At 50.2% G+C, this 13,185-nt stretch overlaps 1 protein-coding gene across 5 annotated transcripts in view; it reads right to left on the bottom strand.

The window, feature by feature from the left end:
* Nucleotides 1-67: 67 nt before the first annotated feature.
* The window catches only part of CELF5 (CUGBP Elav-like family member 5), a 41,927-nt gene continuing 28,809 nt past the window's right edge, over nt 68-13,185 (bottom strand). Inside the window, exons 5-13 of one of the 5 annotated variants that reach the window (XM_054805937.1) lie at nt 12,903-12,982; nt 11,753-11,899; nt 6,008-6,152; nt 5,187-5,333; nt 4,890-4,952; nt 4,719-4,802; nt 3,499-3,642; nt 3,221-3,385; nt 74-2,021 (exon numbers count right to left, since the gene is read on the bottom strand). In XM_054805937.1, coding sequence (XP_054661912.1) covers nt 3,258-3,385; nt 3,499-3,642; nt 4,719-4,802; nt 4,890-4,952; nt 5,187-5,333; nt 6,008-6,152; nt 11,753-11,899; nt 12,903-12,982 — 938 coding nt within the window. In that variant the 3' untranslated portion in view covers nt 74-2,021; nt 3,221-3,257. Of the gene's footprint in view, nt 2,182-3,220; nt 3,386-3,498; nt 3,643-4,718; nt 4,803-4,889; nt 4,953-5,186; nt 5,334-6,007; nt 6,153-11,752; nt 11,900-12,902; nt 12,983-13,185 lie in introns of all 5 variants that reach the window. The other 4 variants (XM_054805938.1, XM_054805936.1, XM_054805939.1 and 1 more) reach the window with 4 other exon arrangements.

Here is a 13,185-nt window from a genome sequence, read left to right as displayed (position 1 = left end):
TGTGGTGATTGTCTTCAAGTGTAAGCATTATCTAAAAGCAGGTGCAACTAAGACGTGAAGTAAAACCTCAATTACTTAGCAAGTAAAACTTTTATTAAATAAATTTAAGATTTTTTTTGACCAGAGTGAGGAATTTGACATTGACGAAGCTTGTATCACACCTGTAACATCGTACAGTCACATCAGTAACTGTGATGGAAGTAACTGTAAATGCTTGTTTTAAACCAGCTTGACCTAGAATTTCCAAAGTCCTTTTTTTTTCCCATTTTGCATTTGTTGGTCTTTTTTTGTTTGTTTTGTTCAAAATTAGATTAAGTTTAAACTTCATGAAATTACTTGTAGCAGAAATAAAGTACATTATACAAATCACGTACATAATAGATGTTAAGTATAAAAATGGTATTTACAATAAGTAAACATGGACTATAGAAACACACAGACTCACACAGCTTCATCCATCTCTCATAAACTCTCAGCATCAGATACAGAAGGGTGGTTGAGGAGATGTGAAGCTGAACTGTGCCACAAACATCTGAACAAAGGGAAACTGGAGGAGGAGAATTGGCTGAGGTTCTCTTAAGTCCCCATATCTCACTTCAGTATCAATTGCATCAGCCTTTCTCCACCAACCCTCTGCTCACGTTTGAACACAGAGACAGACAGACAGACACACACACAGGTTCTTGGTACCTTATCAAACTCTGGAATATTGAAACTAATCATTCAGAAGGTTTGTGGGGTTGGTTGGTTTGTTTTATTTTTCTTTCCTTATTTTGGTAGAAAGTTAAGGAGACAGTTTCAAGTTGTTAAAGGGATATGCCTTGTCAGTATGACACCCCTCCACCCCCCAGGGGATCTTTGTTAAATCAAGTTCTGAACTATGTTCTGTGCTTAAGTATATGTGTATATAGCAGTATCTATATATGCTGCATAATGTATAATCTGTCCACTGGAGGGGGTGGTGGGGAAAACAACAGAATGGCAACCCTCTTTCATCATACTATCCTTGTGTCTGCTTGGGAAAGCTTTGCAGAGGGTGTAAGAGGTGAGTCCTCTTGCTAAATTCAGATCAAGAAAATGTCCCATTTCATCTGGGAATTGGAACTGCCTGCTAACCAGCGTTAGGTTACTTCCGACACGGGGAGGCAGTGTGTAGCCCCTGGGAGGCTTCCGTCACTTTGTTTTGGAGATTGCATCTGCTCACACTCTCTCATCTTCTCTTGCCTTGATCAAGAATATGCTCCATTACCATGGAGAGCTATGAAACATGAATCTGTGCCACGTGTGGGGAGGCAGTACAGTTCCTGTAGGTAAAGGGACTGGTTTCCTGTGCTTTCAGCCTAATCGAGGAGTGCTCAGGATAGGCTTTGGCACCAAATTCCAGGAGCTTTGTCTGCAGAAGCCCTTGGAAAGGTAAGACTGAGAGCTCTTGAGATCCTTTACCAGGCTGGTGCTAAGGTCGGTGGACGAGTGACTCGAGCTGAGCAGCTGGCTGTGCCCTAACCCTGGAGGTATGTAGTTCTCTTTCTCCTTGCTAATGTTGAGCAGAGAGATGCGCCGTCTCTCTCTTGCTCTCTGTCCATCCAGTCATCCTCACAAAATGTTCAGGCCTATCTGCAGTGCTTGCTGAGAAGACACTGTTGCAAAGGTAAACCCTTAACTTCCAATCCCTCTTGCAAGGAGTCAGTCTCTGAATGGAAAAGTTTGGTCCTGTGAGCCACTTTAAAAAAAAATAGAGACTGTATATATATATATTTATATTTATATTTATCTATGAAAGGGCCAGGAGATGGGGCAGGAGAGACAGGACGAAGCTAAGTTTCCATACATCACTGCAGTAACCTAGAGACACACCAGTGGGTTTTCTTGGTCCATGTACTCCAGGCATACCCCAAGAGGAAGAGCTTCAGGTCCCCAGGGGCTGCTGGTTTTCTGGTCCCTTTGCTATGCACCACATTAGCAGCAAATATGCGAGTCCATCGTGGCAAGAATCTTCCTGCTGGGCAGATACTGAGCCTTCTCTTTAATTGCATGTTTTGGGTAGGAGGGCAGAAGGAGGATGGGGTGGGTAGGTGGGGAGCAGAGGAAGGAAAGGGGTGGTGTCAAAAGAGTTGATAAATTTACTGGCCTCTCTGTAAATCAACCTGAAGCAGAAATTCTTCCTCTGGACTTTCCCTTCACCTGAATAGAAAGGGAGGAGGGAGGGAATTGGGAGATTAGGAGGACATCTATGCAAACCTCAGGCTTTGAGTTGCTGTTGCTTAAACATGGAGGAAGATGACCCCAATTAGAAGGGACCAAGATCAGCCCTCCCTTGCTCCCAGTCTGTTGGCTGGTAGGAGCTAGCTCTTTGACAGCCAGCTCTCAGGTCAGGCAGCTCTTCTGTGACCCTTCTTCAGGGTCTCACCTTTGCTCTGCTTTTCTGTGATCCTCACGAATCATGGGATTGTCCCTTCTTACCCTGGAAAGCATCCTCTGCAGACTAATTTCAGGGTACGTGTAACAACTGAAAACAAAACTATTGGGTTTTAAAACTTTTTAGGAAGATGAACACTTTTTGGGAGTGGTCAGAAAGTAGACTGAAACCTTGCTTAGATCACAGGCAGGTGATTTCAACCCATCTGCCTGTCAGGGCCCTGAGTGCACTAATGGCCTTAATGGCCTTGACCAGCCTCACCTGCAGCCTCTGTCCACACTCTCTGCCCACGGGCTCAGGAGTCGCATTACAGCTCAGGCCCATGCCTTCAGTCCTTGTCTGAGCTACATCATGGAAGTGCAAGTCTCCACCTGTCCATGGATCTTGTTATCTGGACTCCAACCCTTGGATTGTCTTCCCATCTTGATGTCAGATCTGTTTATTATTCTCATTATAGACCTGCCTGGCAATCACTGGACTATGACCCTGTTTACCTTCACCAGACCTGATCCTGATCTTGCCCTGTGGATTGACTCTGGCTTGGCCTTGGGCCTGCCTCATTGCCACAAACTTGCATGATACAATCTAGACTCTTGGTTGAACCTGGCCATCATCTCCAGGCCTGCCTTGGTTGCCTGGCCCAGGTGCTGGGCTGGGCCCTGGCAGGTGAGGCCTCTGCCCTGCTAGCTGTGTTACTGCATTCAGCTCCTGGCTTCCCACCCCGCAGGGAGCAGCCAGACCTTGCTGCCCCCTGACACTGGCCAGCACTGCGTGGGAACTGTGCTGTGATGGTGCCAGCTTTACCTGTGCTGCAGAAGTGACTCCTGCTTGCTCACTGCTGTCAGTAGGGGTGGTTAGCATCCTTGGGTCGTTTTAACTGGACCTTCAAACGTTTCATGCCAATCTGGAAGCCATTCATGGCCTGGATAGCAGTCTGTGCACTGGATGGGTTGTCAAAGCTTACAAAACCTGAAGGACAGGACACAGGCATGGATAATAACGGCACTGTTGGTGCCATGCCCAATGCATGAGTGTCCTCGTTATCCATCATGCTTCCCTTGCCTGGTGGCATGAGCACTCACCAAAACACTTGCTCTGGTTGGTGGCACGATCCATGAACACCTTGGAGGAAATGATATTTCCAAAGGGCAGGAACATCTGCATCAACTCGTTGTCTCCAAACTCCTGAGGGAGATGGTAGATGAAGAGATTGCAGCCTTCTGGACCTGCAGGCATGGAGGCAATGGGGAGGGACAAAACAGAGAGGCCCCAAAGGGAAGGGGAAGAGAAAGGGGCTCAACTCAGAGCACAGCACGGGAGGAGAACCCCAGCACTGCCTCCTTCTGTCTTGACCTTCCCTTGCTTGTCTCAGTCACTGGTCCACAAAGGGTTCTGAGGGCTCTCTAAGAGCAGCTGGGAGGCAATATGCAGAGCCAGAGTTTCTGGAGAATAGATTCACAGCTTGCCCAGCTCCCATGCGGGGTGCTGGACACAACAACTCTCTGAGTATCAGGGTGCCATTATGCTGGAAGGAAATTAGCTAGGTGACAGCTCCTTGTTCATAGCTCTCCTAGTCCTAGGAGAGCAGCAGACACTGCTACGCGAAAGCTGCTGCTCTAGTGTTCCGTGCCCACAGCTGTGCAGTGGTTGCCGTCAGCCTATAAGCCACAGCCCCAACTGGAAATCTCCTGGATTGTCACACACCCAATTTAAGGGCTGACCTGGTCCTGCCCACTCCTTCACTTGGTCCCTGTGAGCCTGATGAGCACAAAGAGCTGTTCCCTCGCTGACACCTGCTGTACGAAGCAGGAGCAGACAAAGAATGCCTTTGCCTCCAAATTCTGTCCAAATCAGTTTTGAAATAAGCTGAAAAAAAAAAATCATGAGGCTAGGAAGGCTGAAGAGAGAGGACAGTGCATTGGAGAGGCTGGTTTGACTGATATCAAGTGTGGTTCTAGCATCAGTAAAGATGGGGAGGAAGCGCCCTTTTTTTCCCCTGCATAGGCAAAGTGCTGACTCTACATCCTTGGTGTTCCAGTGCTTGCTGTCCCCTTTGTACTTGGCAGCATCTGGCCAGGGATGAGCTCAGAAAGTTTGCATGACAAGCATCCTCTGACCCCTTCCAGTCCACTCACTGCAGCAACATGGTTGGTTCCGTAACCCAGCTCCAATATTAAAGATTACAGTGGACAAAGAGCAGTGCTGTCTCCTCTCCATTGGTTCTGTGGTGCAGAAGACAAGCTACACAAATTCCACCGCGCTGCCCCCCCCCGGACACACACATTCCCACCCTGATCCTCACCTTCTCGTTGCTGCTGCTGCAGGATGGGAGGTGGCTGAGGGATGCTCTGAGCAATGGGGGTGATGGTGGTGGTTGGATACACAGCTGTATTCCAAGGAGACAGAACAAACTGTTTACCTGAGGATCTGGCCAGCCACACAAGGGCCTGAGGGAGACAAGGGAAGCTGGTACCTGCATACTGCTGAACTCCTGTGAAGGCTGGGTGCAAAGTCTCTGCTACTGAAGGGCTCTGGGCTGCAGAGAACAGCATAATCAGAAGCACAGCAAAGGGACTCATTCGTGTGTCCTCTCTGTCTCTCTCTCTCCCCCATCCCCCATCCCCCTGCCAAGTGAGTCTCAGTGCCTGGCCGGTAGGGAGCTAGAAAAAGTGTTCTGTATGGGGAATCCAGAAAAGAGGAGCTAATTGCAGTTCCTGAGGTCTCTAGATGTTGGGTTGGTTGGGTTTTTTTTTTTTCCTGCTCTCTGTACCTGAGTATGGCACAAGGCCATTGGTGTAGACTGTTTCCAAGGTTGGATGCCCATTTGGGAATGGCACCACTCCAGTGAATCCATTTGAAATGGGTGTCACCAGTCCCGGCATGGCTGCTGTTCCCAGGAGAGGCGGTGAATGTAGCCCTACAGAGCAAGAAGAGAGAACATCCTGTGAGAGTCAAGGTCCTGCAAAGCCCACTCTCTCTCCTTCCACCCGCCTGGCAAGACTGCTGTGTATGAAGCTATCACCTCTTCTAGTTGGCACTTGGAGGTGACAGACTAGTGCTGGAGCCTTCACAAAATTAGAGACAGCACTAGTGAGAAAAGTGTGAGCAGCACACAGTGAGTCCTGGCTGCTGTCAGAGCTTTGGGATATAACATTTTTAATCCAGGTTTGTACAGCACCTAGCATGACACAGCTCTGTTCTTGACAGATGTTCAAACCCAATATGCATTATTGCTGCTATTATTACTGTGGGATGATGATAATGAATAATAGCACTGTTAGAGTCAGGTGCAATTCTGGGAACCTGGTCCTTCTTTACTGTATCAAAAACTGCAGCAGAGAACAGCAGCAGTAGGGCAAGAGAATGTGTGTTGAACATGTGAGGGCGACGGAGGTTGCACAAATTTATGCAGAACTAGGGACTGCTGTGCTCAGAGGATGCATTGTTACAAAAGAGTGGCCCAATCCAGATGCGGAGCCCGGAGGGATGTGGGAACTGTTTTACCTGTTTGAGTACTGTGCTGGGTACCGGGGCAGGAGGTTCATTGCTAGGGAAGGCCTTGCTGCATCCTGGCCCATACCAGGCCCTCACCTGACGTTGGTGCGATAGGAGCGGCTGGCAGCCCGTTGAGACTGACGGCACCAATCTGTTGGATGTGGCAAGGGGAGAAGGCGACGCCGGGGCTCAGGTAGCTGCCATGGGAGGTGGAGAGAACCGTCGTCTGCTGCTGCATCAGCTGCAAAGCAGGACCGTGCAGTCAGGGCCCCACGGTGCCCAGGGGTCTCGCTCCCCTCAGAGCCACGTACGGCTCGGTGGCTCGCCCCTCCCGCCATCACGGCCCCACCGCGGGCGGAGCTCGGGGAGGCTGCGCAGGCCAGCTCGGCCTCCGCCTTCCCCCGCCGCTTGCCTGTGGCCGGGGACTGGCCGAAGCTGCGGCCTCGCCATCTCCCCCAGCCGCCACTGGGGGTCGCCGGGCCCCCGCCGCCCCGGAGCTTCCCGCGACTCGGCGGGACCTGCCGGGGCGGGCGGCAGCGTCGCCGTCGTCTGAAGGCCCGCGCCCTGCCCGGCTGACGGTCTCCGTGCCCCGAGGCCTCTGCGGCGGGCCTGGAGCTCCCTGCGGCCACGTACTCACGCAGGGGCTGCCCCTGCCGAGGCGAGTCGGCAGCCCGGGCCAGGCCACGCGTGGAAGCCCGCGAGAGTTTCCCCCGCAGGCAGCGAACGCGGCTAGGCGGGCATCCCCCGCAAAGCCAGGGCCGTAGCGGGGCAGCTCTCAACCCACCCTCACCCTCTCCGCATGCCAGCAGCCCTGAGGGGTCTTCGCTCACTCAGCTACGCGCCGAGCCATCGGGATGGGCCCTTGCTGCTCCGAGGGCTCCTGCAGTGGGGAAAGGGGCAGGGAAAGCGGTGTGCTCCCGCAGCGCCCTCTCACCACAGGCCCTACCGCTCTGTCAGGCACAGCAACGCCATTTCCCGCCAGCCACAGCCCCTTCTCTGAGCACTGCCGCTTCTCCCGGGACAGGCCCAGGTATTAATCCAGCTTTGCCTTGAGGAATGGGGTCCAAATCAGTCTCGTTTTGCCCAGCCTCAGCAATGCTGCTGGGAGACAAGCAGAGCTCATTATGGTACATGCACCCTGCTGTACAACCAGGTGTCCGTCCAGGCCCAGCTCTTACGGCATGCTTCGCCGTCTGAGGTCTGCCCCATGATCCACTGAGCTCTGTCTTTCTTCTGGCAGTGGCCTGCACCCTGGGGCTGGGGGATGGCAGCTCCTTGTGGTCCCGTAACACACCTGACTAGGCAGAGATGCACAATGCAAAAAGAAAGGGAGGAAGGGAAGAAGGGAAGGTGGGTGAAACAAACACGAGGTTGGGAGGAGGGTTAGGAGGAAGAAGAAAAAAATCCTTCTGGTCCTATTTGACCATCGGTGCTCTGGAGCATAAGATTAAATCGGACTGCGCTCAGAGTGCAGTGGCAACGAACGCTTAGATCTGGATGCAAAATTATCTAGCCCCTTTATAAGCACTGTCTCCTCCATCAAGCAAGGAGAGCGGGGGAGGCACAGGCACAGCTCTCTGGAAACTACAATTCCACAAGATGAGCTGCGGGTTGGTACACGGCAAAACCCAAGAAAAACACAAATCTTCCTTACATTAACTACAACCGTATCCCACTGTCTGCTCTACAACATAAATACACACCACTCAAGTAACCTGCCTCATCCACAACTGGCTGAGTCAGTAGGCCAGTTTGTCCCGGGTCTTGGCTGGAGAATCTGGTAACTGTGAAAAGTTCATAGCTAGCTAAACCTTCTCTTAGGTTCCTCCACACAGAAGCTTATTATTGCTGTTGCATAAAAAGAAGAGGAATTGCCTCATTTTGTGGCACTGCTGTCTCTATAAGCTGGCACAAGCAAAGCAGCTGGGGTGGAACTGACTCTGCAGGGCAGCGCTGGGATAGGGGCAGAGGTGGGACACCCAGGCACCCCGCAGAGCAGGGTCTCTGCAGGCAGGCAAGACTGACTGACAGCAAAGGGGTTCACTACCGCTTGACTCCAGAAAGCAAGTGCCCTGAAATCATCTCATCCATTCGCCACCACATTGTCTTTGGAGTCATTCCCCTGAAGCAGGACTCACTCACATTACTGGGAACCACTCACCCTGAGCCAGGATTACAGCAAAATGCAGCCTTCTGAGAGCACGAACCTCTGCTAAGGTCCCCGTAGCAAGCAGTCTGCACATATTCCCAGTCCTATCTTCACACTGTCCCCATTTAAGAATGCAGGAACCAATGCATTTCTTATTTACTTGATGAATATTGATTTTCTTTTTTCTCATTAAGGTCTGTTCTGTGCCAGGCTCTGGCTGGAACAAGACCTGCAGCCGACTGCACATGCACCAGACTAGCATTCTGAAATTGTTTTCATTACTTAAATAAAATTACCATAATATCCATAAGAGCAGAAAGAAAAGGTGTGTGTGAACAAACTGTTTTGTGTTTAGAACTGATTTATGAAATACAAGACATATTCAAGCATTATAAGCAGTTAGTAAATTGCACTGGCTGATTTTTTAAGACTTCAGGTCTCTTTTGTATTGATAGACAATTTTTTTTCAGCTCCCAATCAGCTCCCTGATTCCACCTAAACTAATCACTGAATTCAACTTGAATAAATTGAAATGAAGGAAATATTCATTTTTCACTTGCAGAAGAGGCACCTGGGATGTAAATCTGGTTTAAGCACTGAAATAAACTGCTTCCAGATGCTTAAGCCAGTCATATTTCCCAGAGAAGTATGAGAATTTTTCTTACAAACTGTATCACCTAACATGTACCGTTTGACTATTTTAATATCTTATTTTGTATATTTAAATGGATCATAATAACTTTAGACCTAACACAGTTTGTGATTATTTCAAGTTTAATTTGAAATAGTTCTTTAAAGAAAAATGCAATTAGTATAAATTTAAAACATCCAACTGAAAAAAAAAAAAAACCCAACACAAAATCCAACAAAAAACCCCAAACAACCCAGGCTGCAAACTTCTTCCTAGGCTGGGGACTCTGGGCGACTGCTTTGGCTTTATGAGGCAGCAAATTCCATAGGGACAGGGAGAGAAAGTTGTTGGCATATTAAATTGTGACCAGTGCCTGTGATGCACCAGTTCACCCCAGCAGCACTCACTCCTCTCGGTCCGATTCAACCACACACTATGGAGACAGGCTGAGAGAGTTGGGGTTGTTCAGCCTGGAGAAGAGAAGGCTTCAGGGAGACCTTAGAGCCCCTTCCAGTCCCTGCAGGGGCTACAGGAAAGCTGGAGAGGGGCTGGTGACAAGGGCAGGGAGTGACGGGACAAGGGGGAATGGCTTTAAACTGAAGGGGTAGATTTAGCTTAGATATTATGAAGAAATTCTTCCCTGTGAGGGTGCTGAGGCCCTGGCACAGGTTGCCCAGAGAAGCTGTGGCTGCCCCTGGCTCCCTGGCAGTGTTCAAGGCCAGGTTGGATGGGGCTTTGGGCAACCTGGGCTAGTGGAGGGTGTCCCTGCCCATGGCAGGGGGTTGGAACTGGATGATCTTTAAGATGCTTTCCAACCCAAACCATTCTGTGATTCTATGATAATTGTTAGCTGCATCTCCTGGGCCTGTGCGTAACCTTGGGTGCAGCATCAACTGCTCCAAGCCCTGCACCATGCAAGCATGAACTATGTTGGAATTCCCTTGAGCTTACCAGAGGTTCCAGCTCCCCAGAGCTGCCCACGGCAGGATGTTTGGAGGTGCTGTAAGGAGATTCAGCAAGGAAATCCCTCTCTTCTGTCCCCACTTCCAGAGATATTAGATGGCATTTCAAAGGGTTGATACCCTTTCCCTCTAATGAGGACACTGTATGCATATGAGAACTGGCTAGGATCTCTCCTCTGGGAGAAGGGAGACCAAAGACTGGGATGACACAAGAGAAGAAACAATCAGGTGTGAGGTCAGTGCCTCACAAAGAAGGAGAACCAAAATCAGTGGAAAGGAAAAGGAGGAAAAAAACTGAAACAGTCGAAGACAGGCTGAGTCCTGAGTCAAGGGGAAAGCCAAAATAAAGTCACAGAGCAGGAAGGACAGTGAAGAATCAGAGACAAAGCAACAAATTTACAGACACAACTGAGGAAAAAGAAGATGCAGATAAGCAAGGAGCACAGCCTAGGCCTGACTGGCTTCTTGTCATCAGCAGGAGTTTCTGAAGATTGGAGGGAAGTTAAAGACCAAGTCTAGAAGGTCCCACTGCTCTCCTTCCTTACACATCCTGGACCATAAGCTAATAAAACACTTTCTGCCATCATAACCTCACTGTGTGGTCCATTCCTGCCTCCTTCACCATCATATCATGCCCAAGTTAGCACCATCTCTGTGGCAGCAGAAGATATACCAGAATGATCATCTCATAGCTGACCCACAGCTGAGCTAACCTATAACCTTAGACGTCAGGTACAGCTGTCTTGTGGATTACAGGGATGGATTGGTCTTGGTAAGAGATACTGCTGTCTGTTCAGAAAGAGTTGTTCCCTCTAAACCATTCTTCTGCTGGAAGTGTTGGTGCTTGGAATGGTATAGCTATTCTCAGCCTCATTAAACAAGAAGAATCAAATAAGCTGTATTGGACAAATTCTACATTTGGTTCCAAAATTCCCCAACAGTATGGAGTCTCATATGTATTGCCTCTTTTCTTTTGCTACTCCATGCTCTTGCCACACACTTAATTGGCCGTTTCAGGGGATTCTTTGAGAGGAAACAGCCAACAACTGACAAGCAGTTCCTTCTCTGTCATGTAGATGCAAAGGAGACACACCAAGTAGCCACTGAAGCCAGAGGTGAAAGAGGTGTCAACATATATGAGAACAGGCTTATTTCCACACCCTCACACACACACCCCCCCATCCCCTGAAAATTACTTTCAGTAACAGTATCTGCTTTTGAGTTAGTTCTTTGACAGAAGCATCTCTCATCCCTTGAGCAATTTCTGAGCCTCCTTCCATGGGCTTTATACTTAGTAGCAGAGACCCGAAAGTGACAGACACCAAGAAGACCCAAAAGATGCTCCACCACAGCTGATCGGGGATGTGTTGAGTTTGGGACACACCTCAAACATCAATGGCAATCACCACCATCACTGCAAGGCAATGAGGTTCTCTCACTAAGATCCAAAGCACAGCCAGTCTTGCCAGAGGAGGCCAGACTGCTAAAACACCTCCGACCCTCTGCTACCTGCTTCTCTCTCTCCAGCATCCTGCAAACCCCACAGTCACACTAGCCAAAAGAGAAAACCCTGGGAGCAGGACAGCACTGGGGGGATTAGGGCTCTCCTGAGAACTTCAGCAGAGAAATAAACACATGAAGCTGGGCTCAGGGCTCTCATGGTGCTCCAAAAACAGAGAGGAGAGAGACACATTTGTGCCACAGACCCAGAGGAAGAGTTCACAAGTTGGCAGACTGCCATGTCTGGCAGACATCACCCAGGAATCATGGCTCTGAGCTGTCCTCAAAACAAGACAGAAAGACACTGGGTCATGCTTGACCTGTTCCCAGACACCTCCGCCAGTCTACACCACATCAGAGAAATCCAGACTCACTTTGAGAAGGTCCCAGCTTTCCCCCTGTCACCCCTTCCAGGACAGAAATGCACAAAGACTATGCTGCTGACTGGATAAACTGAAGCCAGGAACAACTCCCAGGTGCCAGGAAGCTTTCACACATTTGTTACAGAGACCCATTTGTGGTCTCCCAGCCCAGGTATGGTGTTGCCCCATAGCCAAGAGGGCAGCCTTTCCCCACACACACACACGAGTGATACTCACAGCCTGCGCATAGGCGCTGTATGGGCTGAACGGCAAGGTGAGAGATGGAGTGAATATCCCCAGCTGCCCCACCATTTGCTGCATACGACGGAGGGTCCTCTCCTTATCTGTGTCAGCAAACTTCACCACTAGACTGGAGGAGGCGCCCTAGGCACAGAGAGAGGAGACAGAGAGAGGAGGCAGGGGAGAAGAGCCGTGGGACAGCCAGAGAGTCAGCAGTCAGGCAAGGTGGGGCAGAGCAGGCAGCAGAGAGGAGTGGGAAGAGGAGCAGAAGAGCAAATATTGGCGTGAAAGTGCTTGGAGCTGCCTGGAACCTAGGCTGTGCCCTTCCCCATCCATCCGTCCATCCAACCCTTCCCTCTCCCACCCTTCCCCTCACACCCTGGGCCTTGCACAGCTGCACAAGTGGGTGCACACATCCCTGGTTGCATTCACCAGGTTATAGTGCAGCCAGGAACACCCAGGACATTGTCAGCCACAAGCACCCTCTTTCCACCATCATGAGCTTGGCTGGATAGGCAGAGCAGTTCTTGGCAGGTGGAAATACCCCTGCTGCAGCAATGCGCTGTCCTGCCCACGAGGTGCCCCAATCCAGGTTACAGATGGTGAGAGACGAGATCACAACTGCAGCTCCTCAAGAAGGCACAGCTGCAGCTACACAACCCCACACAATGCACAAAACATTCCCATCCACACCCAGCCTGCCCCAGAGGCCTCCTCTACTGCCTGAATAAGAGAAGGCGGGGAGCGTGCTCAGACACTGGAGTCCTGACTGTTCACGTTGCTAATTGTTAGCGTGCACCCTGCTCACTGCTCTCAGTAGCTGCCTCTAAGACAAATTCACGGCCTGGTTCTTGGCTCTCTTTTATTTAACCTTTATAGCTGTAAGTGCCGTCACTACCAGTCTAGACAGACATACATAGATACACACACCAGCCCAGGAGACAGGATGGTTCCCAAAGACAATAGCACAGATGTGCGCGTGCATGCACAGACACCCCCCCACACACACACCCCCACACACACCCCCCTCGAACCACACCAGCTGGAAACTGCAGTTGAACCTGTCGTGGTTTTGGACAGTGAGGGGAGGCCCCTTCAACAGGGTGATGGGAAGACAAGAGGGTAGGTACCCTGGCCTTATACTCACGGGCATTGTCTGGCTGCCATGGAGTGCGTGGATTGCTGCCTGAGCCTCTGTGTGAGATGAGAACTTTACAAAAGCACAGCCTGGAAAGGGACAGAAAGAGTACAGGAGATTGCAGTGACAGGACTGCTGTGAAAGTGCCCCTTCCATCATCACACAAGAGACAATATCGGGATCTCAGGCAGGGCAAAGGAAAGCCAACCCAAGAAAGCAGGGAACAAAAAAGATGATTCATCCCAAGTCCTCTCTCCTGGAAAAACAAGAAGGGTCTCAAATTGTTACTTCA

Source organism: Grus americana, chromosome 28, assembly GCF_028858705.1.
Source record: "Grus americana isolate bGruAme1 chromosome 28, bGruAme1.mat, whole genome shotgun sequence".
NCBI lineage: Eukaryota > Metazoa > Chordata > Aves > Gruiformes > Gruidae > Grus > Grus americana.
Note: the sequence above shows the minus strand (reverse complement) of the source record. Positions and strands in the feature narration are given on the sequence as shown.